The 24,462-nt window shown below is 35.3% G+C and overlaps 1 protein-coding gene across 1 annotated transcript in view; it reads left to right on the forward strand.

Annotated features, from left to right (window-relative positions):
- Window positions 1-24,462, forward strand: part of GPR158 (G protein-coupled receptor 158) — a 421,143-nt gene that overhangs the window by 190,526 nt on the left and 206,155 nt on the right. Inside the window, exon 3 of the mRNA XM_043564334.1 lies at window positions 5,847-5,949. Within this exon, the coding sequence (XP_043420269.1) occupies window positions 5,847-5,949 (103 nt within the window). The remainder of the gene's footprint in view (window positions 1-5,846; window positions 5,950-24,462) is intronic.

Raw genomic sequence — 24,462 nt, forward strand, 5'->3', positions numbered from 1 at the left:
ACCAAGGAATCATTCCCAAGCCCAGTATCATGAAGGGTTTCCCCTGTTTCTTTCTAGAAATTTCATGGTTTTAGGCCTTATGTTTAGAACTTTAATCCATGTTGAATTTAATTCTTGTGTATGCTATAAGGTAAGAGTTCAGCTTAATTCTTTTGCATGTGGATATTCAGTTTCCCCAGCACCATTTGTTGAAGAGATTGCCCATTTTTCCCCATTGGATGGGGAAACATCATTGCAAACATCATTTGATCATTATATATGATTTATGTATATATGATTTTTTTATATATGATTATTTCTGGGCCCTGTATTCTGTGCCATTGCTGTATACATCTGCCATTATGCCAATACCACCCTGTTTTGATTATTTAGCTTTGTAAATGTTTTTGAAATTAGAAAATGTGAGACCTCTAAATTTGTTCTCCATTTTCAAGGTTGCTCTATTTGGGGTTCTAGAGATTCCATATGATTTTTAGGATGGTTTTTTTTCCTGTTTCTGTAAAAACTGTCATTGGGATTTTTTTTAGGGATTTTAATAGAGATTGTTTGAGGTAGCATGGGAATTTTAGCAGTGTTATGTCTTCCAATCCACGAACATGGCTATCAGGCCAGGTGTTTGCATGTTTAATTTTTTTCAGCCATGTTTTGTATTTTTAAGTTTGGTTAAGTTTATTCCTCAGTATGTTATTCTTTTTTAAATTTTTTTATTTTTTTAAATATTTATTTATTTTTGAGAAAGAGACACATCATGACCTGAACAGAAGTCAGACACTCCATTGACTGAGCCACCCAGGTGCCCCAATTTTTTTTATTTTTTTAATGTTTATTTATTTTTGAGAGAGAGTGATAGAACATGAGTGGGAAAGGGGCAGAGAGAGAGGGAGACACAGAATTCGAAGCAGTCTCCAGTCTCTGAGCTGTCAACACAGAGCCCGACCTGGGCCTTGAACTCATGAACCACAAGATCATGACCTGAGCCGAAGGTGGTCACTTAACCAATTGAGCCACCTAGGCACCCCATTAGTTTTGAAGCTATTATAAATGGGATTGTTTTTTTAAATGCCCTTTCTGGATTGTGATTGTTTTGCGTATAGAACTTCAATGAATTTTTTTGTATGTTATATTTGTATCCTAAAACTTACCTTAATATATTTATTAATTCTAATAGGGGTTTTTTTTGATAGAATCTTTAGGGTTTTCTACACATATAGTCATGTCTTCTGCAAACAGATAATTGTCCTTCTTCCTTTCTTTTTTGGATGCCTTTTATTTTGTTTCCAATTATTCTGCCTAGGACTTCCAGTAATGCTGAAGAAGTGACAGTGGCCTGGGGTGTCTGGGTGACTTGGTTGCTTAAAGGTCTGACTCTTGATTTCAGACCAGGTCATGATCTCATGGTTGTGAGATTGAGCAGCATCAGGCTCCACATTGGCAGCATGGAGCCTGCTTGGGATTCTCTTTCTCATCCTCTCTCTCTGCCCCTCCCCCACTCATACTCCCTCCTTCTATCTCTGAAAATAAATAAAAATATATTAGAAAAAAAAAAGAAGTGGCTTTGTCTTGTTTCTGATCTTAGAGGAAAATCTTTCAGGCTTTCACCATTGGGTATGATGTTAACCATAGGCTTTTCATATATGGCCTTTATTATGTTGAGATAGTTTCTTTCTATTCCTAGTTTGGTGAGTGTTTTTATCATGAAAGTGTGTTCAATTTTGTCAAATGCTGTTTCTAAATGAATGGAAATGATCATGTAGTTTTTGTCTTTCATTTTGTCAGTGTGGTGTATTACAATGGTGTATTACATTGAATGATTTGTAAGTTGAATTATCATTACATTCCAGGAATAAGTCCCACTTGGTTATGGTGTGTAGTCCTTTTAATGTGCTGAATTTGGTTTGCAATTATTTTGTTGAAGATTTTCACATCAATATTAATCAGGAATATTCGTCTGTAGTTTTCTTTTCCTATAGTATCTTTGTCCGACTTTGATATAAGGGTAATGCTGGCTTCACAAAATGAATTAAGAATTATTTTAGAAAAGTTTGAGGAAAAGTTTAGTGTTAATTTTTCTTTAAAGATTTGGTAGAATTGTCCACTGAGGCCTCCTGGTCCTGGGCTTTTTTTCTCCATTGGGAGGTTTTGATGACTGATTCAGTCTCCTTACTAGTTATAAATCTGTTCAGAATTTTTATTTCTTCATAACTCAGATTTGATAGGCTGTATATTTCTGGGAATCTATTTTGCTCTACACTCTTGACCACCATCTCTTTCCATTTGGATCTGAATTACTCCTAGGAATGTGACTTTAATTGTATGTTGTTGAGACTATCCTTAATATATCTCTGCTCATGGCTTGGTAAGTATGAGCATTTTGGTTTTATCAAAGAGGGCATCCAATCTTGTGAGTAGCTACCTCACTCACAGAGATACTGTAAGTCTTAATATAGGAAGTTTAGTGTTTATCAAAGGCTATCACGGAACTGCTACTTTCGTGGAGGAAGAAGTGTTGCTTTTTTCCATTTCTACTTTCTTGGACTTCTATGAAGATAAAGTAGAAAGGTTTAGATTTGAATATCTAACATGAATGTCTTGAATACATAAAATGAATATTTTTAAGTGAATGCTAAATTAGAGTAAAATTCTGAAGAATTTTTTCCTATATTAGGTTGAAGATCTTTTTTAAATTCTAAATCCCTCAGGAGAAAAATTACAGAAAGCAGCTCCTCAGTCCAAATATGGTCAACATTGGTTGAGGAGTCACCATACTTATGTAGATTTTTAAAAACTAGTTTGGAGTCACCATACTTATGTGGAATTTTAAAAACTAGTTTGAATCCTAACCTAGTTACCTAATCTTGGAAATGTGTAAGTTTGGTTGGGAGATGGCAAAGTTAGGGAATCTTGATGGTGGATGGAGCAAGAAAGCGTTGCAAGTTGATTGCAAGTTTATAATTATTAGTAGAAAAATAAGCCTGGATCACTTTTATATTCTAAGTAAGACAGATGTATATAAGTAATAGCACATTGGGTTCCATGGGGTCCTACAATCTTGGAAGAAGTACACAGGATGATATTCTTATATTGATGTTAACTGACTGAATGCTTTTTACTTTCCTTTGAAAATATAAAGTAATTTAAGAAAAGGACAAAAAACTTTGAGGTAACTAATAATTCATATTGCTGTGTTTTCCATAGTAAGATTGGAAAACTTTTTTTTTTAATGTTTAAGAGACTTTATATTTGGTCATATTTATCTGACCAGTTAGGTTTTTTAACCTTTATTTTTATTTCAACCTTAGAGTTAGTTTATTGTAAAGAGATATTCTTGTTCTAATAAACTTTCAGATCTGCCTTAAACATTTAAAGTTTTCAAATGAAAACTTGCAGTGCTGTCACATTATCAGGGAATTTAGTGTTATTTGAAGGAATAGCATTAACCTCCAAACTCCAGTGAGGCAGAATATTTAAACTACACCACTGTATTCTTAGTATGTAAGACTTAGTTTACCTGGATAAATCTATGCTGGATGAATGTTTGCTAAATGTAACTTACAAGAAATTTCACATGTTATGCTCATAGAATCACAATCTAGTTAATGAGATAATGATACCCCCATTGAATTACTCTTCTGAGTTTCCTTTGTTTTTTCCTTTCTGCCTAACGTTTTAGTTCTAGGGTGTCCTCTCACCACTTTGGACCTCTGTCCTTCATAGCCAATAGGCACTCTCTTAGTGATCTAGTCTTACCTGATTCTATAGCTTTATCTCTCATCTTTGTGCAAATCAATCCCAAATTATACAGCCCAGACATCTCTCCTAAGCTCCATACTACTTTATCAGCCTGCCTATTTGATATCTACAATTAAATTTTAAATAGACACTTCACACTTAACATTTGCAAAACTGAACTTCTGCTCTTTCTTCCAAATCTACTCTATCAAGAGCCTTTCCTCACTCAATGATGGCAGCTCCCGTCTTAAGGTTGCTCAGGCCAGAAAACCAGAATAAAGTCCTTTATTCTTCTCTTCCTTTCAAACCCTATATTTAATTTATTAGGACATCTTGGTGTTTCTGCCTTCTTCAAAATGTACATGAATTTGACTGAATGGTTGTTCTTACAAATTAAAAAAAAAACTGAGGTTCAGAGAAGTTATGAGAACATCCTAAGTTCACAAAAGTAGTTAGTAATAAAGTCATAATTCAAATCCATATTTTCTAACTGACCACATATATAATTTGTTCTTTTTGTAATACTAGTGCTTCTCCAAAATAAATGCTATAATTGTTTTTTTTTTATTTATATAGTTCAGAAATATGATCTGACCTATTGTGTAACTGGGTCTTTTTAAATAGTATATGTTATTTCAGTGAGGTTCTATAGGAATTTTCTAAGCCTAATTTTCTAATTTATAAATACTTGCCAATTCAGTTGAATTGATTGGTACTTATCTCTTCTTGTATCTTCCTCTGGGTCAAGAACTATGCTTTCAATTGAAAATTGTGTATTGGGTAAAAAGAAAAAGTGTGGGGGTAGAAGTCATGAAATAAAATATTCAAAGAGATCTCTTAGAAAGCTCTTTGTTGGGTCGCCTGGGTGGCGCAGTCGGTTAAGCGTCTGACTTCAGCCAGGTCACGATCTCTCGGTCCGTGAGTTCGAGCCCCGCGTCAGGCTCTGGGCTGATGGCTCAGAGCCTGGAGCCTGTTTCCGATTCTGTGTCTCCCTCTCTCTCTGCCCCTCCCCCGTTCATGCTCTGTCTCTCTCTGTCCCAAAAATAAATAAACGTTGAAAAAAAAAAAAAGGAAGCTCTTTGTTAATATTTTCTTGTTCTGTCTGAATTTAGAACATGTATTAACTCTTGCTACCTTAGATAAAAATACTTTTCTATTTCTTGGAGTTTTCATGGTATGTAATATTGATTTTGATACTAATCATTGAAGCTTATTTAAATTATTTAGAGTTTTCTCTTAAGGGCTTCTGTATCAGAAGGATGTTTTATAACTTTGAAATCCATTAGATCGTATATTTTCTAATTGATTATTATGGCTAAAAGTTGAAGGATTGGCATCTTAGTAGAGGGCCGAAAAGAAATGTAGCAGAAATGAAGTATGTCAAGCCAAATTTTATGAGATTTAAGGATCTCTTTGAAAGAAACCAAGATTAAGCTTTTGGGAGATGCCTATTATGTCTGTTGATGTGACATCTTTGGAAAATGATCAATTTTTTAGATTTATGTACATGTAGAACACTTATCTATAAAACAGATTTTAGGTAAAGAGCCCTTGGTGTCATTATTCCATCTTTTTTTCTCTTTTAAATTTGTGTTTTAAAGTTTACTTGTTTTGTTATTTCACCAATTTGTGTTATTTTGTTCCAAGGATGAAAATTTGATGAATATTTAATTCAGAGAAGCAATTTTCACATCTCACATCCTACCTACCTACCTACCTACCTACTTGCCTTTGCTTTGATAGAAGTATTTAGCACGGAATCTCTCTTAAGACATTCTTATAGGCTTTGGAAATACCTCTCAAAGCAAACAGATGATTATTTGGGGCATCAAACCCAAAAGCTGCACCTAGAAATTTACTCCCTATGTCAACTGAATGAGTTAAAGTTGTGTGGTGCCTGCAACCATAACGGCATGTATTTAGAAAGGTAACTCAGTTTGCTGCTTCTAAAAAAAATGTCTGTTGACAAACAAATCTAAAATAATAGTTCAAAAAAGAGATACTTTATTTCTGGAAAACATGATACTTCTGTTACCATTTGCAGTGGTGGATATCTGTGAGTCTTTATACTGTGAAATAAACTGGTCAACTATACTGCTGTCTTTTCTTTTTCATAGTGTATGCCAATTAAAGGCCTAGGATTCGTGCTTGGAGCCTATCAGTGCATTTGCAAAGCAGGATTCTATCATCCTCAAGACTTCTCACTGAACAACCTCCCGAGTAAGTGCCCTTTGCTTCTGTGCATATATATGAGTATGCATAATATACACCATTATTAGTTATTCAGATTTTCTTTTAACTTTGTTGGGGTTCTTTATCTCAGTCCCCACTGGTTTGACATTCTTTCAACCCTTAAGGAGTTTTTGCTTTGGTTTGTCATCTGTAGTACCCTGGAGTACCATAAAAAAATGTATATTTTGGTTTTCAGTACATTTCCTGAAAATAGTGTAGCTATGCAGTAAGATCATTTGGGATTTAGTTATTGAGAGCGGTTGCTGCAGGAAGTTCCTAAATCTCATTTTGCTAGTTTATTTATTTATTAATTTGTTTATGTATTAGTTTTCTATGCTGCATAAAGAAATACCACAAAGTTGACACAAATTTATTATCACCAAGTTTCCATTGGTTCCCTTTCTAGTCAGAGGTTAGCTTGGTCCCCTGACTCACCAGGCTAAAACTGAGGTGTCATCTGGGACGTGGTCTGATATGAGGCCCAGGGTCTTCTTGAAAACTCATGTAGGCCAATATCTTGGAACAGTATGCTTGAAGCCACCATGTTTTGGATAGATATTAGTCAGTCTGGGCTTCCTCTCAGCTTTTAAAAGTTACCTAAAGGCCTATCCAGGTGACCCTTTTACAACATTGCAGCTCACTTCTTCAACACTAGCGAAAGAATTTCCTCACTCCGCTCAGATTGAAGCTTCTATAACACAATGTAATCACGAGAGTGACTATCCCATCACTTTGCCAGATAATGTAACCTATTCGAAGGAGAGACTATCTCATCATATTTACAGGTCCACTCACATTCCACGGGAGGTGATCATACAGGGTGTATACTCCAGAATCAAAACTTGACTATCTGGTATTATATTCCTATTCCAAAAAATGTCAGTGGTACAATTAGAATGTTGGTTTTTTTTACTTTATCTCTAGAGAATGCAATGTTGCCACATTGCGCTTGTAGCCAGCTATTGGATATGGTAACAAGCACATTGGCTTGTAGCCAGCTATTGGATATGGTAACAAAGAGAGAGAGAGCGTAGTGGTAAAAGGGGTGGTTTTATAGGAAGTTAGGGTTTGGGATTACGGAAACTGAGGTTTAGGTATCTTTTAGATAGTCATTCACAAATCGTTGCAGCCCCTATTATTAGTCTATATAGGAGTTTGCATTTCTACTAGGCATCGTTCAAAGGGTACACTGAGATTGAGACCTGAGCTTCTTCCTCTGGGAATTTTGGCAGACATTCGGAGGTTTTTTTGTTCTGTTTTATTTTCTCCTGGAAAAAATTATTCTTGGAATTGAGTCTGTTTACATTTAACTTTAGGCTCTGGAGATGAGTAACATTTTGCGCTCTCCTCAGTTGTATAGTTCAGAGTTAAGCCCTTGTTCTGATTAGTAGTTAAAGGTATCATTCTAGGATGGCCTCCAAGATTCTGTTCCCACATGCCCTGTCCAATACCTTCCTCTTAAGTGTGGGTAGGACCTCGGAATACAGTTAGTTGGTTACTCCCTTGCTTAAGCTATATTATCTAGCAAAGGTGATAGTCACCTATGTGATTACATTGCACTCAGTAAGATTCCTTCCCATAGTAACAGACTGAAGAGAGGTTCTAGTGTTGGCTTTGAAGAAGTAAACTACCTTGTCGTGAGAGGGCCACATGGCTAAAACCTGAGAGTGGCCTCTGGAAGCAGAGAGCAAATCTCATGGGCAGCAACCAAGAAAACATGGACCTCGGTTCTACAGCTGCAAGCGACAAAATTTTCCACAAAGCCCGAAAACATGTGGAAGAGGATCCTGAGCTCCAGAGGAGAATTCAGCCAGGCCAAGACCTTGACTTCAGCATAGTGAGACCCCAAGAAGAGAGCCCAGTTACACTGTGTCCACACTTCTGATCAACAGAAACTGGGAAATAATGAAGAGGTATTTTAAGCCCCCAAATTTCCAGTAATTTGTTATGTAGCAATAGAAAACGCATGCAATAGCAGTGATGATAACATACTTTCAGGATAGATATGCTTTTCCTTGCATCTGTGTGTACCAACCCATGGCAATACCAGAGCCACTTTGACATTCTTCATATTTATCGTCCAGACATAACATATGATTCAACACTGAAGAATTAAGAGAATAGGTTTTAGCTTATGTTCGGTGAAGGTATTTTGTATCTGGTTTACCCACATTTGTTCTCAGCTCCCACTATGTGACTGAAATAAAACATCTAAATATTTAGAACCAGAGAATGACTATGCTATTTGCTTACAACACCACCAGGAGAAACTAGTTAACCTTTAACAACTTATCTTTATTTAATTTGCACACTCCTACTTTCTTCCTTATTTTAAAAGCCAGTGTTTTTCACTGGACCTACTTTCTCTAAGAAAAGGCGGCTTCTCTGTGTAAATCAGACTCCTGTGTTGTACATACTGCAGCCACGGAAAAGAGGCCACAGTTTTTAGAAAGATGATCTATATTTAGACCTTAGCTGTGATTCAGCTTTGACCTTAGCACATACTTAACGAGACCTGACCTTCCTCAATGACAGAGCAGAAAGCTAGCTACACATTACAATTTGAAGTCAGTAAAGTGTTCCTTGACCAAAACTATCTTTCCTGATGGTCTTGTCAGGTTGCAGGAAAAACCACTATTATTTACTCCTTGTCCTAAAGAAAGAATACAACAGTCTGACCAGGAATGCAAGTTATAACTTATCAGGGTCATCAACTGAGGACTGCCAAACATTTTTTCTATTTTTTGTTATTATAAAAACATATACTATATATATCTGTGTTTTGCTATATTGCCTTTTCATCATAGCATCCAGGAAGTTCATATTGACAGTTGTTTTCAAATGTTTTTAGGGAGCTACCCATGACTTAAGGAATGACTAGGTATAGCTCTGGAACCAACGGTAAAGAAGGCATTGAAGACCCAAAAATGAGATAACATTTGTGAAACTGATAGCATAGTACATGGCATGTAACAAGTGTTCATAGATATAGTTAAATAAGTGAATAATCACACATGCATGTGAACAAACAGCAGTGATAATCCTTAAACATCATTGATCACTAGCACCTTGTCACATATTTTATCATAACTATAATAACCAATTTTTTAAAACTAGAACTTTTGGAGAATGAATTCTACGTGGACAGGATGGCAGAAGTGTAACAACCAGTGACACATTGAGTAGGGCAGTAGGAATACTTGGGGGCTAGAGGCAACAGGAGGAAATTTGTTGCCTGATCAGGAGAATGGGATTCAGAAAACACGATACCTCAAAGATAAAACTCACTTAATTTACAGTTGTAAATCTGAAAGTCAACATCTGAAATTCCCACATCTATTATTGTCTGGTTATCACATTTGGAGACAGGAGCTGAGATATAGTGCTGTTGTCTTATAGAAAATGTAGATGTGACTTAAAAATCCTGTTAAAATATGAAGTGATTTAAAATATTTATTCAGAGTAAGACCCACCGTAAACAAAGGGCTTGTAAAGACCAACACGGATGTGTTTAAATGACATGATTTAAAATTGTGCTGACAGCCCAGAGCTGTGTTTCTGCATCTCTCTTGAAATTGATGGTCATATGTGATCTAATAGGATCTGACATCTGGATAGTAACAGGATTTCAGAATAACCAAGTACTGATGTATAACTGTCTCTTCAAATCCAGGCTGTGCACTTCCAGGTTGATGTAAAAGAAGCTTATGACACGCTCATCTCTCTCAAATGCATCAGTCTTTGTATGAGTTCGGTCTCCAGTGAAACCTCTTTTCTCTTTTCTGTGGATACATTCCCAACCTTTCAGTTTTACTTCTCTTGTCTTTTAATTGACTGATTCAGTTTATGTACCTTTCCAGATGAATCCAACTTACCAATGACCCATACTTAAAGATCACAGTCCCTGATTTGGCAACTCTGGTGCTAATGGTGGTGGGGGGGAAAAGACAAGAAAGTAGAGATTTTAAAAAGGTATTATCTTGGAGGAAAAGAGAAGCTCTTTGAAAGCAGGTAAGATACAGGAATGCTGAGCAAACTGTTAAGCAAGGCTCACCTTTCTGGAATAAGTTTACCCCTCCTTTTTTCATGATCGGAAAGCTGGAGATATTTGACTTTATGCAGACTAAGTCCTTTATCAATCTCTAAAACTGTTCCCAAATTTAGAACAGATGAAGAGAGCTTGAACATCATGTTCTCATTATCAGCATCATCACTTTTGCTACTGGTAGGACTTCATCCTTGTGGTCTGATTCACTTCTGGTGTGGTGTAAAATTAGTCCTGATCAGTTTTATTTCAATTGTAGTAGCGTGGTTATCCATCTACTTGTGCTTTTGTTTTTGCCTCATTCATTTGACTAATTTTCACTTGTTAAGTCTTCCTTCATCAATCCTATTCATAGTGAATGGAGTCCAGTCACTCAGTGTGTCTGGAAGTTAGGGAGGGTTGCCAGTGGAAGAATTCCCAATGCCGTTAATGTTCTTGGACTGTCGACTATTGCATTTAATCTGTTTTTCTTTGACTGTATTCTTTTCAACTCTTGGGACATGCTTCATACAATCTTGGATGTCCCTGGTTGTTAAATTTCTACCAGAGCTGAATTTCTTTCATAGGTTAGCACAGTGATTAAGAGCATGGTCTTTGGAATAAGTCTAACTTGGGTTTGAATGCTGGTGCTGCTAATCACTTGCACTGTGCTATATTATTTAACTTCCCTAACCTTCATTTATATCCTGTGTAAAATTGGAATGACACCACATGCTTTATAAAATTGTTATAAGGATTCCAGAATAAACTTAAAGTTCGAATAATAGTAGTTGGCACATACTAAATGCTCAAAAATGTTATTTTTATGATTATTATTTGGAAGATTTTGTCTATTCTGCTTGTCTCTTTCCTCAAGTATCTCTCCATTTTTATTCCTTTCATCTAGTATATGCTCCACTTCCCAGCAGAGGATCATATTTTCACATCCCAGACTTTTTCAGTTCAGTTTGTCTTTAAAACGGACCCTGCTAAAATCTGTAATATTCAGTCATCCAAAAATCTTCCTTTTTCCTACTAGCTGAAAATTACTTCAATAGATTAAAAAATATTTTTTTATTTATTTACATTATTTTACTTTATTGGACTGCTTATTTGAGATTCACTTTTGTAAACAGTCGTCTTCCCCAAAATATTAAAAAAGGCCCTCTGGCAGGGAGATGTGACTATCAGTCACATATTAGCTCACTGTAATAGGCGGAATGATGTCCCTTCCCACCCTTCAAAGGTGTGTGTGTTCCACTTTCACAATCTGTGAATATATCAACCTCACACGGCAAAAAGGGACCTTGCAGATGTGATTAAGTTACAGACCTTGAGATGAGAAGATTATCCTGGATTATCAGGATCATTCTAATCACGAGTCCTGAAAAGCAGAGAAGTTTTGTGGCTGTGGTAAGAGATAGAAGTGAGGACACAAGAGGGGTCAGAGAAATGCTACATTGCTGGCTTTGAAGATGGAGGAATGAACCCAGCCAAGGAATGTAGGTGACGTCAAGAAGCTGGAAAAGGCAAGGGAATGGAATCTTCTCTAGATTCTCTGAAAAAATATAGACCTCCTGATACCTTGATTTTAGCCAAGTGAGGCCCATGTCAGACTTCTGACCTTCAGAACTATAAGAATGAATATAACTGTATTATATTTCATTTAGGAAGCAATATACACTTGTATTGTTTTAAGACACTGGGTTTGTGGGAATTTCTTATAGCAGCAATATAAAACTAATATACTCAGCTTGCTTCCCACCCAACATTCATTCCACTGTTTATAGCAGCCCATAGTGCTTTCTCTAGAGGAATTGTTCACAATTCTAGATAATTGACTCAGAACAATATATGAGTGGGCTTTTGAGTCAAACATATTTGGGTTTAAATCTTGTCTTGGAGACTTGGGCAAGTCTCTCCTAAATTCTGAGATTCTCTTTCCATATTCATAAAGCAGGAATAATGGAATCTATTCTTTGCTAGTTTTGAAGAGTAAATGAGATAACATACCATGTCCCCCAAATGATAGTGATTATTTTAATGTGAATATGGGGAATTTAGTCCTTTTATTTATAGTATTTATATATTGGATGTTGTGGGGATTGAATGAATAAATTGTAGCCAAAAAAATACATTTGTTTTTAAATATTTTATAAGTCATATCAGAATCTTTCCAAGATCTAAAATGTAGGAGACAATAGAAAAAATGAATATATGCATCAGTAAGCACATAGAAATATAGGGAAACACTGGACCTCTGACTATATTCATAGTGAGGGAATATAAATTTTAAAATGCTTGCACTGGGCTTCAGGTCAAACTTATTTTTACAACTAGCCATTCATGATGTAAGTATATGATGGCATATTAGCTAATCCTGATTTTATGGCATGCGAATATACATTCATGTCCTAACAGTAGAAATCTTTTTTGTATAATAGTCTAGGTATAACCATATTCAGCCAACTCTTCTCTTCTTGTGGACATTATAGATCTTGAACCAAATATACACAGAAATCTACTGAATGTGTTGGAGTTACTCATGTACATGTACCTTTTTCCACTTGATTTTTGGATGTGATTTTAACAAACTGAAAACTGAAGACAGATTACTTTATCATCCTACACCATGAAAAAACAAATAACAATATATCTCCCGATGGTTAGCTCATTGCTGCATTGTAACTCCAAACCTTGATTGATGAATATGTTCCCTCTAGTTCTAATGAAAAAGCAAATATGCGTATGGAAAGAAGGGAGATGTTTACCCTAATGGTGATTTCAGATGAGTGTTATTTGTACCTACAGCTAGTGTTGAACTCTCATTGACTTGATTCTCTGTTACTTTCAGCTGAATTATGTTCCTTGTCTGTGATTCATCTTTTTCTCACATGCCTTACAATGGAAGGAGGAAGGGGTCATGACATATGGGCATCTGAGTTAGTCTTGCAAAGGTCCAGGCTGTATCTTCCTCTGCCATAACCAGTTCCTATCATGGAGGGTTACAGTACCTCCAATCTGAGTGATTGGTTTATTGACTGATTTATATGTCTGAAAAACCCGTCTGTCAAAAAATATTACTGAGCATTGACTCTGCATTGTTTTAAGCACTGGAGAAAAAAAAAGTGAGTATAAAAAGTGGGGTTTCTAAGATTACTGGACAGACTCACATCTTATCAAAACATACTGCAATATCCACAAGCAACAAATGAAGAAAGTCTTGAGTAAAATACAGCCACTGTTCAATCAGTAAATCAGATCAAACGTAAGAGCTTTATGACTTAACTGGCCTTAAAAGGTTGGCATGTTTTCTCTCCATACTCAAATATTCAAATGTTATCTTTTTGCTCTTCTGAAAACACAGCTTTATCCTGCTGGCACTTAAGACTCTTTAACCAGCAAAACACTTAATACTGTAGTGATATTTCTATCTGATGCTTGTACTATAGAGACCTGAAATATATAACTTCTGTTTCAATCCATTCTACCCACTTCAACTCATTCCTTTCTTTTTTTTTTTTTTTTACTTTTTAAAAAATGTTTGTTCATTTTTGAGAAAGAGAGAGAGAGAGAGAGAGAGAGAGAGAGAGAGAGAGAGAGAAATAGAGAGCACACATAGGGGAAGGGCAGAGAGAGAGGGAGACACAGAATCTGAAGCAGGCTCCACGCTACGAGCTGTCAGCACAGAGCCCAACATGGGGCTCGAACCCACGAGCTGTGAGATCATGACCTGAGCTGAAGTCGGATGCTAAACCAACTGAGCCACCCAAGTGCCCTACTCATGCCTTTCTAAATCAGAAACTCAATGCTTTTTTTCCCCATAAAACATAGGAGGAAAACTTTCTGTGGTACATCTTAACAATATGTATCACAAGTCACAAAAATGTGGATACATCTTGATCTATAAATTTGATACTTCTATTCCAGGATACTTGTATTCCAAGAAAATTCCAAGAAAAATAGCAATCTAAGAGATTAAGAGAAATGTATGTTCTTTTTTAATCAAAAAAAGGAGGGGCAAAAGAAAAGTACCCTTTTAATTTGTGCATTAATTGAATCTTTAGAAAACCAAGCCAAAAAGCTGATTTTAAGAAATTTCTGAAAAGCTGTAGTGTTTCATCAGCAGTGACCATATTTACCACTTGAATTTTCACACTAGATGACAAAATTTCTCATTGTAAATAGAGTGTAATTTTTGTTTTGGTAGTAGGCATTCAAATAGAACTTTGCATATAGGTTTTCTAATGTTACCTACTGATGTCATTTGCAATTCTCTTGATAACATTACCACGTTGAAGGAAAAAGTTTAAGTTATTAATGCTTAACATTATAAGGGCAACTTTTAATTAGTAAATAATGCAGTTTAATCTTTGCTGAACTTTTTTGTGGGAACAGGTATTGCTAGGAATGACAACACTATTAACTGAAATTCAAATTTAATAAAGTGATAGTATGTCTAAGAAAATTATTTAAAACTCTATCTCTACATTTTTTGTTATTTTGAATTACCTATATTTCTTCAGTAGAAGATTTTTCTAAATCTCCAAATAGAATGAAATATTTAGAAAAGCATTGTTAATAGTGTTAACTGTTCTACTATTAGAATATAAAAAAGCTGGGGCGCCTGGGTGGCTCAGTGGGTTAAATGTCTCACTTTGGCTGAGGTCATGATCTCACAGTTTGCTAGTTCCAGCCCTGCGTTGGGCTCTGTGCTGACAGCTCAGAGTCTGAAGCCTGCTTCACATTCTTTGTCTCCCTCTTTCTGTGTGTCTCCCCTGATCGCACTCTGTCTCCCTCTCTCTCAAACACAAATAAACATTAAAAAATTTTTTTAAAAAGAATATCAAAAAGTAGTACAGAGTTTAAAAGAACCATAAAATGAAGTACTCACTAAGGAATCATCTCTACTTCCTAGTTTAATGATAGAGAGTAAAGTATTACATTTATTATTCAATGTAAAACAATGTGGCCAAGAGTAGCATACAGGCACATGCTTTAATATTTGTTACATGCATCTAGTATACATTATTTTTCATAGCTGCATGTTTGCTGTGTGATACAATCTTAAAATTTCACTGATTCATACTTTGTGAAACAAAAATGTTATGAAACATCAAAACCTGCAAACTGATCAGAAAAGTTTTTTGGGAGACTAGAAAAACGACTTCATTTTAATAACGTTCCGTATCAGAGAGTAGAGACCTGGCACGTAAATGCATTGCCTTGCCCTAGATTTCATCCTGGTTGGATGGCAATAGCCACAAAAGACATAAATGCAAGAACTGACGGAATTTTAACATGGACTATTCATAAAAAATATTGTATCAATACTAAACTTCCCAACTTTTATAATTGGAATATGGTTTTGTATGAGAATTCTCTTTCCTTAGGATGTACAAACAGGAGTATCTATGGGTAAAGGGATGAAGTATCTCTAACTATCGAGTGGTTCAGAAAAAAATTGTACACGTATAAAATCTATAAACATCCATCCATCTGTCTATAGAGAATATCAATGATTGGGTAAATGCTGTGGAATATAAATAGTGCATCTAAGTAAAGGATATATAGAATTTTTTTATTTGATAAATTGATATATAATTTTCTTGAACATAATAGTTCCATAGAATTCCATTGAGCAAATGTACTATGGTTTACTTACCTGTTCTACAGTTTATATTTTTATGAATTTATATAAATATAAAACTATACTTACATAAAAATGCCCCAGGGTTTTGTGTTATTTTGATGCCAATGTAGTAAAATTAAAGTAAGCAAAAACGTTAACATACTCTTCACAAATTTCACAATTTATCTCAACGGGCTCATGTTCACAGGTGAATATTTGATCCCTCAGGTATCCTGTGGTGCTACTATAACCTTCTCCTGTCCTTTTTTATATTTTTGCTCAAGGCAGCATACTGATCATCCATATAATGAGCTGAAAAGCTGCTGTCTATTGCCAAGGCTAATAGCTCTTCATATTTGCCATTTGTCTTCAGGAAAGCATTTGTTTTATCTGAATGTTCCAAGTATTATCTGCATTTTTATGCTTTAGCAGAACAGATTGAGATTCTGTGCATAGAGGATGATTACATGTTGCTCAGAACTGAGATTCCCAAATCAAATTATTCTCCAAGATGATTTCTAAACACACTTTCTTATAGGTTCCAAAGACACATATAATGACTTCTGTTCCTAACATATATTTCTAATTTGTGTCCAGCATCTTGAAACATAACATCTTTAAATAAATTCTTAACCACTAAATGGCTTGAGAACCTGAAGAAGGTTTATTGGATTGTATATTTTCAACTATACATTTGTATTACAGATAAGGTCTTTTATTCTTTTGGAAGAGCACTTTCATCATTAGCAATTATTTGCTGAGTATCCAGTATGTATAAAATACTGTTTTCAGTGCTGAGTGCATAAAGAGGTGTCTAAATCATGGCCCTTATCCTCTGGGAACTTAAAATTTTAAGCCATTATAAATTAAGGTACCACTTAGTAGATTAACAAGAAGCCCATTATTGTTATTCGGTAGTATTATGATTTCTACTAGCTTAATATATTCCTTTGTCCTGGAAAGAGAACTTCAGCATAAATTGATAAAATGTTTTTGAAAACTAGAAGACTATTTAATTGTGCTTTGAGTCCTCCAGGAAATACTGAATGTAGAAAGTTTCATACTCAATTTTAGCTTTTCTGTGCTTTAGAAATCAGGTCTCTGACTTGTGGTTTTTCATCCTCTCTATTTTACAACTCTGTTGTACAGATTTTTGATTTTTCATACTCAAATACATGATTTTTCATACTCAAATAAAGTCAAGGCAATTATTAAAGAGGAAGTTGCTCATGATAACACTTTACTATTTGACATTTGTGGGTTGATCTTGTGATACTTTGGAACTTAAAAAACAAAATGTGATCATAATTTTTCTAACAAATTGCTTTTATCCACAAATATTGAAGCATTTGTCTAACCAACATAATGTAGTATTACTTTTATGAAGAAATATAGAATGGTTTGGACTTACGTCACTTTCCAACCTATATCTAGCTGCTACTATTTCAACAGACATAATATCTGTTAACTGTTATTTCAGCCTTACTTGAGGAAGAGAATGCATTGTATGAGCTTTTTCTGTTGTATGTCCCTCACTCATGATTGTTTTCTATGGCCTAGTATTCTGGGTCTTTTGTAATATTGATCTAGGTTGGAAAATAAAGATATAAAACCATTGTCATATTCTTAGAGAGCTCACGGTTTATTTGGGTACAGCATATACACATGTGGAACTTTAGCCGTTAGCCAAGTAGAAGAACACAGGCAGATAAAGATAGTTACAAGGAGTTGGAGCATCAGCAAGCGAAGTGAGACAAACTGGCTTAGGCATGAAAACTTTTCTGTGTTGGTATAGATCATGATAGTCAGTTGGTGAAGAGAATAATGGAGGAAAGTAGACAGGTTTAAGTCTAGCTATGGACAGCAGGAACGTGCTATTCAACAGGACAGTCTGAGATTATTGTGTTCCTGAATGCTACCTTGAGTTTTCTATATCAATAGGTTGAATATAGACAACGAACATAGTCTCCCCAGTAAATAAGAGTTGGAGGACATTGCGATCACAATGCAATAATAACAAAATATGCCAATGTAGAGGGGACCATAATTAGGAAATATAAAGAGTAACAAAGTTGGATTACTGAAAGGAATGTATCTTTTTTCTATCATAATGCAGAAATGATATCTAAGTCTCATTTAGGAATAATATTTTCTGGTAAGAGAAAGAAGGAAGGCAGAGAGGCCAATTTTTTAAATTATATAAATGTAATACAATAAATTTCAGAAATAATGTGCTCCTTTTTTTAAAGTTCTTATTTTAATTACAATTAGCTAAAATCCAGTGTTACATTACTTTCAGGTGTATAATATAGTGATTCAGCACTTCCATACATCACCCAGTGTTCTTCATGACAAGTGCACTCCTTAATTCCCATCACCTATTTAACCCATACCCCCATCCTCCTCCCCTCTGGTAACTATCAGTGTGTTCTCTATAATTAACAGTCTGGGGGCTCCTGGGTGGCTCAGTTGGTTAAGCATCCGACTTTGGCACAGATCATGATCTTGTGGTTCTTTCGTGAGGTTGAGCCCCATATCAGCAGAGAGCCCCCTTTGGATCCTCTGTTTCTCTCTCCCTCTCTCCTACCGCACTCACATTCTCTCTTTCTCTCAAAAATAGATAAACATTTAAAAAAATTGAGTCTCTTTCTTGGTTTGTCTTTATGTCTCTCTGTTTTTCCCTTTGTTCATCTGTTTTGTTTCTAAATTCCACAAATGAGTAAAATCAGATGGCATCTGTCTTTCTCTGACTGACTTACTTCACTTAGCATTGTACTCTCTAATTCCATCCATTTCACTGCAAATGTTAAGATTTCTCATCTTTTGGAGGTGCCTGAGTGGCTCAGTCAGTTAAGTGTCTGACTTCGGCTCAGGTCATGATCTCGTGGTTCATGAGTTCGAGCCCCACGTTGGGCTCTGTGCTGACAGCTCAGAACCTGGAGCCTGCTTTGGATTCTGTGTCTCCCTCTCTCTCTCTGCCCCTCCCCTGCTCACACTATGTCTTTCTGTCTCAAAAATGAATAAACTTAAAAAAAATGTAAGATTTCACATCTTTTTTATGGCTGAATAATATTCTGTTGCACACACACACACACCACACACACACACACACACACATACACACACCATATCTTCCTTACCCATTTATCAACTCATGGACACTTGGGCTGCTTCCATAATTTGACTATTGTAAATAATGCTGGTATAAACATTGGGGTGCATGTATTCCATTTGAATTAGTGTTTTTGTATTCTTTGGGTAAATACCCAGTACTGCAATTGCTGGATGGTAGGGTAGTTGTATTTTTAATTTCTGAGGAACCTTCAGATTGTTTTCCAGAGTAGCTGCATCAGTTTGCATTCCTACCACATTCCTACCAACAGTGCATGAGTGTTCCTTTTTCTTCACATCCTCAACAACACCTGTGTTTTTCTTGTGTGTGTGTTGTTGATGTTAGCCATTCTGACAGGTGGAAGTTGATATCTCATTGTAGTTTTGATTTGCTATTCAACATTAGTGATATTGAACATCTTTTCATGTGTCTGTTGGCTATCTATGTGTCTTCTTGGAGAAATGTCTGTTCATCTCATCTGCCCATTTTTAAATTGGATTATTTGGTTTTTTGGGTTTTCAGTTTTATAAGTTCTTTATATAGTTTGGATATTAACACTTTATTGACTATGTCATTTGCAAATATCTTCTCTGATTCCATAGGTTGCCTTTTAGTTTTGTTTGTTGATTCCTTCACTGTGCTTTTTTGCTTTTGTTTCCCTTGCCTCAGGAGACATACCTAGAAAGAAGTTGCTACTGCCAATGTCAAAAAGATTATTTTTTTTAAATATGAAATTTATTGTCAAATTGATTTCCGTACAACACCCAGTGCTCGTCCCAACAGGTGCCCTCCTCAATGCCCATCACCCACTTTCCCCTCCCTCCCATCCCCCATCAACCCTCAGTTTATTCTCAGTTTTTAAGAGTCTCTCATGGTTTGCCTCCTTCCCTCTCTGTAATTTTCCCCCCTTCCCCTCCCCCATGGTCTTCTGTTAAGTTTCTCAGGATCCACATAAGAGTGAAAACATATGGTATCTGTCTTTCTCTGTATGACTTATTTCACTTAGTATAACACTCTCCAGTTCCATCCATATTGCTACAAAAGGCCATATTTCTTTCTTTCTCATTGCTAAGTAGTATTCCATTATATATATAAACCACAACTTCTTTATCTGTTCATCAGTTGATGGACATTTAGGCTCTTTCTATAATTTGGCTATTGTTGAAAATGCTGCTATAAACATCGGGGTACAAATGCCCCTAGGCATCAGCACTCCTGTATCCCTTGGGTAAATCCCTAGCAGTGCTATTTCTGGGTCATAAGGTAGATCTATTTTTAATTTTTTGATGAACCTCCACACTGTTTTCCAGAGCAGCTGCACCAGTTTGCATTCCCACCAACAGTGCAAGAGGGTTCCCATTTCTCCATAACCTCTCCAGCATCTATAGTCTCCTGATTTGTTCATTTTAGCCTCAAAAAGATTATTGCCTGTGTTCTCTTCTAGGAGTTTTATGGCTTTCTGTCTCACATTTAGGTCTTTAATCTATATTGAACTTATTTTTGTGAATTGTGTAAGACAGTGGTCCTGTTTTTTTTTTTTTATTCTGTGTGTTGCTGTTCAGTTTTCCCAACACTATTTCTTTTTTTTTTTTTTAATTTTTTTTTCAACGTTTATTTATTTTTGGGACAGAGAGAGACAGAGCATGAACGGGGGAGGGGCAGAGAGAGAGGGAGACACACAGAATCCGAAACAGGCTCCAGGCTCTGAGCCATCAGCCCAGAGCCTGACACGGGGCTCCAACTCACGGACCGCGAGATCGTGACCTGGCTGAAGTCGGACGCTTAACCGACTGCGCCACCCAGGCGCCCCGTCCCAACACTATTTCTTGAAGAGACTGTCTTTTTTTCCATTCCATTCTTTCCTGCTTTGTAGAAGATTGGCCGTTTAGTTGAGGATTTATTTATGGGTTTTTTATTCTGTTTAATTAATCTATGTCTTTTTTTGTGCCAGTACCATACAATTTTGATTACTACAGCTTTGTAATATAACTTGAAGTTTAGAATTGTGATGCTTCCAGTTCGGTTTTCTTTTTTCAAGATTACTATGGCTATTCATGGTCTTTTGTGATCCTACACAAATTTTAGGATTATTTGTTTTAGCTCTGCGAGAAATGCTATTGGTATTTTGATAGAGATTACATTAAATATATAGATTGTTTTAGGTAGCATGGACATTTTAACAATATTTGTTCTTCCAATCCATGAGCATGAAATGTTTTTTCATTTCTTTGTGTCATTTTCAGTTTCTTTCATCAGTGTTTTATAGTTTTCAGAGCACAAGTCTTTCAACTCTGGTTAGGTTTATTCCTAGGTATCTTAGTATTTTTGGTGCAGTTGTAATGGGATTGTTTTCTTAATTTCTTTCGGCTGCTTCATTATTGGTGTATAGGAATGCAACAGATTTCTGTACATTGATTCTGTATACTGTGACTTTACTGAATTTGCTCATCAGTTCTAGCAGTTTTTTGGTGGAGTCTTTCAGGTTTTCTGTATAGAGTGTCAAGTCATCTGCAAATGAAAGTTTTACTTCTTCCTTGCTGATTTGGATGCTTTTATTTCTTTTTGTTGTCTTATTGCAGTGGCTAGAACTTCTAGTGCTACGTTGAATAAAAATGGTGAGAATAGACATACTTGTCTTGTTCCTGACCTTACAGGAAAAACTCTCGGTTGTTCTGCATTAAGGACAGTGTTAGCTGTGGGATTTTCATGTTTGGCCTTTATTATATTTATGTATGTTTCTTCTATACCTACTTTGTTGAGGGTTTTTATCATGAATGGATGTTGTACTTTGTCAAATGCTTTTTCTGCATCTATTGAAATGATCATATGGTTCTTACCCTTGTTCTTATTGATGTGATATTTCACATTGATTGATTTGTGAATATTGACCCACGCTTGCAACCCAGGAATAAATCCCACTTGATCATGGTGAATTATTTTTTTAATGTATTGTTGAATTAGGTTTGCTAATATTTTATTGATGATTTTTTCATCTTTGCTCATCAGGAATATCGATCTGTAGTTCTCTTCTTTAGTGGTGTCTTTATCCAGTTTCCATATCAGGATAACATTGGCCTCATAGATTGAATTTGGAAGTTTTCCTTCCTGTTATATTTTTTGGAATAGTTTGAGAAGATTAGGTATTAACTCTTCTTTAAATGTTTGGTAGAATTTGTCTGTAAAGCTGTGTGGTCCTGGACTTTTGTTTGTTTGGAGTTTTTTGATTATTGATTCAATTTCTTTCTGGTTATTGGTCTGTTCAAATCTCTATTTTTTCCTGTCTCTAGCTTCATAGTTTTTGTGTTTCTAGGAATTTATCCATTTCTTCTAGGTTGTCCAATTTGTTGGCATATAGTTTTTCATAATATTCTCTCATAATTGTTTATATTTCTGTTGTATTGGTTATCTCTTCTCTCTCATTTGTGATTTTATTTGAGTCTTTTCTCTTTTTTCCTTGATAAGTCTGGCTAAAGGTTTATCAATTTAATTGATCTTTTCCAAGAACCAACTCCTGGTTTCATTGAGCAGTTTTATTATTTTTTAGTTTCTATATCATTTATTTCTGCTCTGATCTGTTTTATTTCCTTCTTGCTGCTGATTTTAGGTTTTGTTTGTTATTCTTTTTTATAGCTGTATTAGGGGTGAGGTTAGTGTGGTTTATTTGAGATTTTTCTTGCTTCTTGGGGTAGGCCTGTATTCCTATAACTTTCCCTCATAGAACTGCTTTTGCTGCATCCCAGAGGTTTTGGACCACTGAGTTTTCATTTCCATTTTTTTCCATGTACTTTTTAATTTCTTCTTTTATTTCCTTGTTGATCCATTAATTGTTTAGTAACATGTAATTAATGTCAGTATTTGTGATCTTTTCTGGATAATTTCTTGTGGTTGACTTCTAGTTTCATAGCATGTGGTCAGAAAAAGTGCATGGTATGACTTCAATCTTCTTGAATTTGAGGCTTGTTTTGTGGGTTAATATGTGATCTATTCCAGAGAAAGTTCCATCTGCATTTGAAAAGAATGTGTGTCATTCAAAGCCATTGTTTTCTTGTTGATTTTCTGTTTAGATGATCTATCTATTGTTGTAAATGGGGTGTTAAAGTCCCCTACTATCATTGTAATATTATCGATTAGTTCCTTTGTGTTTGTTATTAAGAGTTTTATGTATTTGGGCTGCTTCTATGTTGGGTGCATAAATTTACAATTATCCTATCTTCTTGTTGGATTGTCCCCTTTATTATTATATAGTGTCTTCCTTTGTCTCTTGTTACAGTCTTTGTTTTAAAGTCTATTTTGTCCAATATAAATATTGCTACTCCAACTTTCTTTTGACATCCATTTACATAATAGATGTTTCTCCATCCCCCCACTTTCAATCTGTAGGTGCCTTTATGTCTAGAATGAGTCTTTATATGCAGAATATATATTGTTTTTTGTTTGGTTTTTTTTTGTTTGTTTGTTTTTACCCATTCTGTCACCCTCTGTCTCTGTCACTCTCTGTCTCTTGATTGGAGCATTTAGTCCATTTACATTCAAAATCATTATTGATTGATATGTATTTATTGCCATCTTATTGCTTATTTTGTTGTTTTTGTCTCAAGATTTTCTCTGATCCTTTCTTGTCTTTCTCTGTTTCATGGTTTGCTGATTTTCATTAGTGATGTATTTGGATTTCTTTTTCTTTATTCTTTACGTATTTATTAGTGGATTCTGATATATGGTTACCATTTGGTTTGCATATTACCTCTTCCTCACATAGCAGTCTATGTTAAGTTGATGGTCATTTAAGTTTGAACCCATTCTTTTCTCCTTTCTTCCTTACATTTTAGGTATGTCTTATTATATTTTATAGCCCCTTTTTAATAAGTACTTTGACTGTTTTTTGTACTGATTTTGTGTTTCCTACCTTCATACTGTCACTTTTGTCTTTCCTTTCCACTCAAAGAGTCCCCTTTAATATTTTTTGCAGGATTGGTTTACTGGTCATGAACTCCTTGAGGTTTTGTTTGTCTGGGAAATTCTATCTCTCCTTCTATTCTGAATAATAGCCTTGCTGGATGGAGTATTCTTGGCTACAGATTTTTCCCATTTAGCACTTTGAATTCATCATGTCACTTCTTTCTGGTTTATAAACTTTCTGTTGAAAAACTACTAGCCTAATGGGTTTTATCTTATAAGTTGCTACTTCTTTTGTTTTGCTGCTTTAAAATTTATTTTATTATTATATTATGCAAATTTAATTACAATATGTCTTGGTGTGGGTCTGCTTTTTTTTTTTTTTTTTGTGATAGGAGTTCTCTGTTCCTCCTGGATCTGGATGTTTGCTTCCTTTCCCAGATTAAGGAAGTTTTCAGGTATTATTTCTTCAAATAAATTTTATGCCTTTTCTTTTTTATTCTGGGACTCCTACAATATAAACGTTATTACATTTCATGGAGTCTCTGAATTCCTTAAGTATAGTCTCATTTTGCACAATTCTTTTGTCTCTATTTTGTTCAGCTTGAGTACTTTCCATCACTCTGTCTTCTAGGTCACCAATTCATTACCAAGCTTTTTCCACTGTGATGTTAATTCTATCAAGTGTGTTTTTCATTTCATTTATTGAGTCCTTTCTCTCTGCTATGTTATTCCTTATCTCTGTGTTAAGGGTCTCACTCATGCCTTCCACTGTTTTCCAGTGAGTATCCTTATGATCATTGCTTTAAATTCTCTATGATATATCTCTTTCACTTAGAT

The sequence above is a fragment of the Prionailurus bengalensis genome, chromosome B4, assembly GCF_016509475.1.
Source record: "Prionailurus bengalensis isolate Pbe53 chromosome B4, Fcat_Pben_1.1_paternal_pri, whole genome shotgun sequence".
NCBI classification, from domain to species: domain Eukaryota; kingdom Metazoa; phylum Chordata; class Mammalia; order Carnivora; family Felidae; genus Prionailurus; species Prionailurus bengalensis.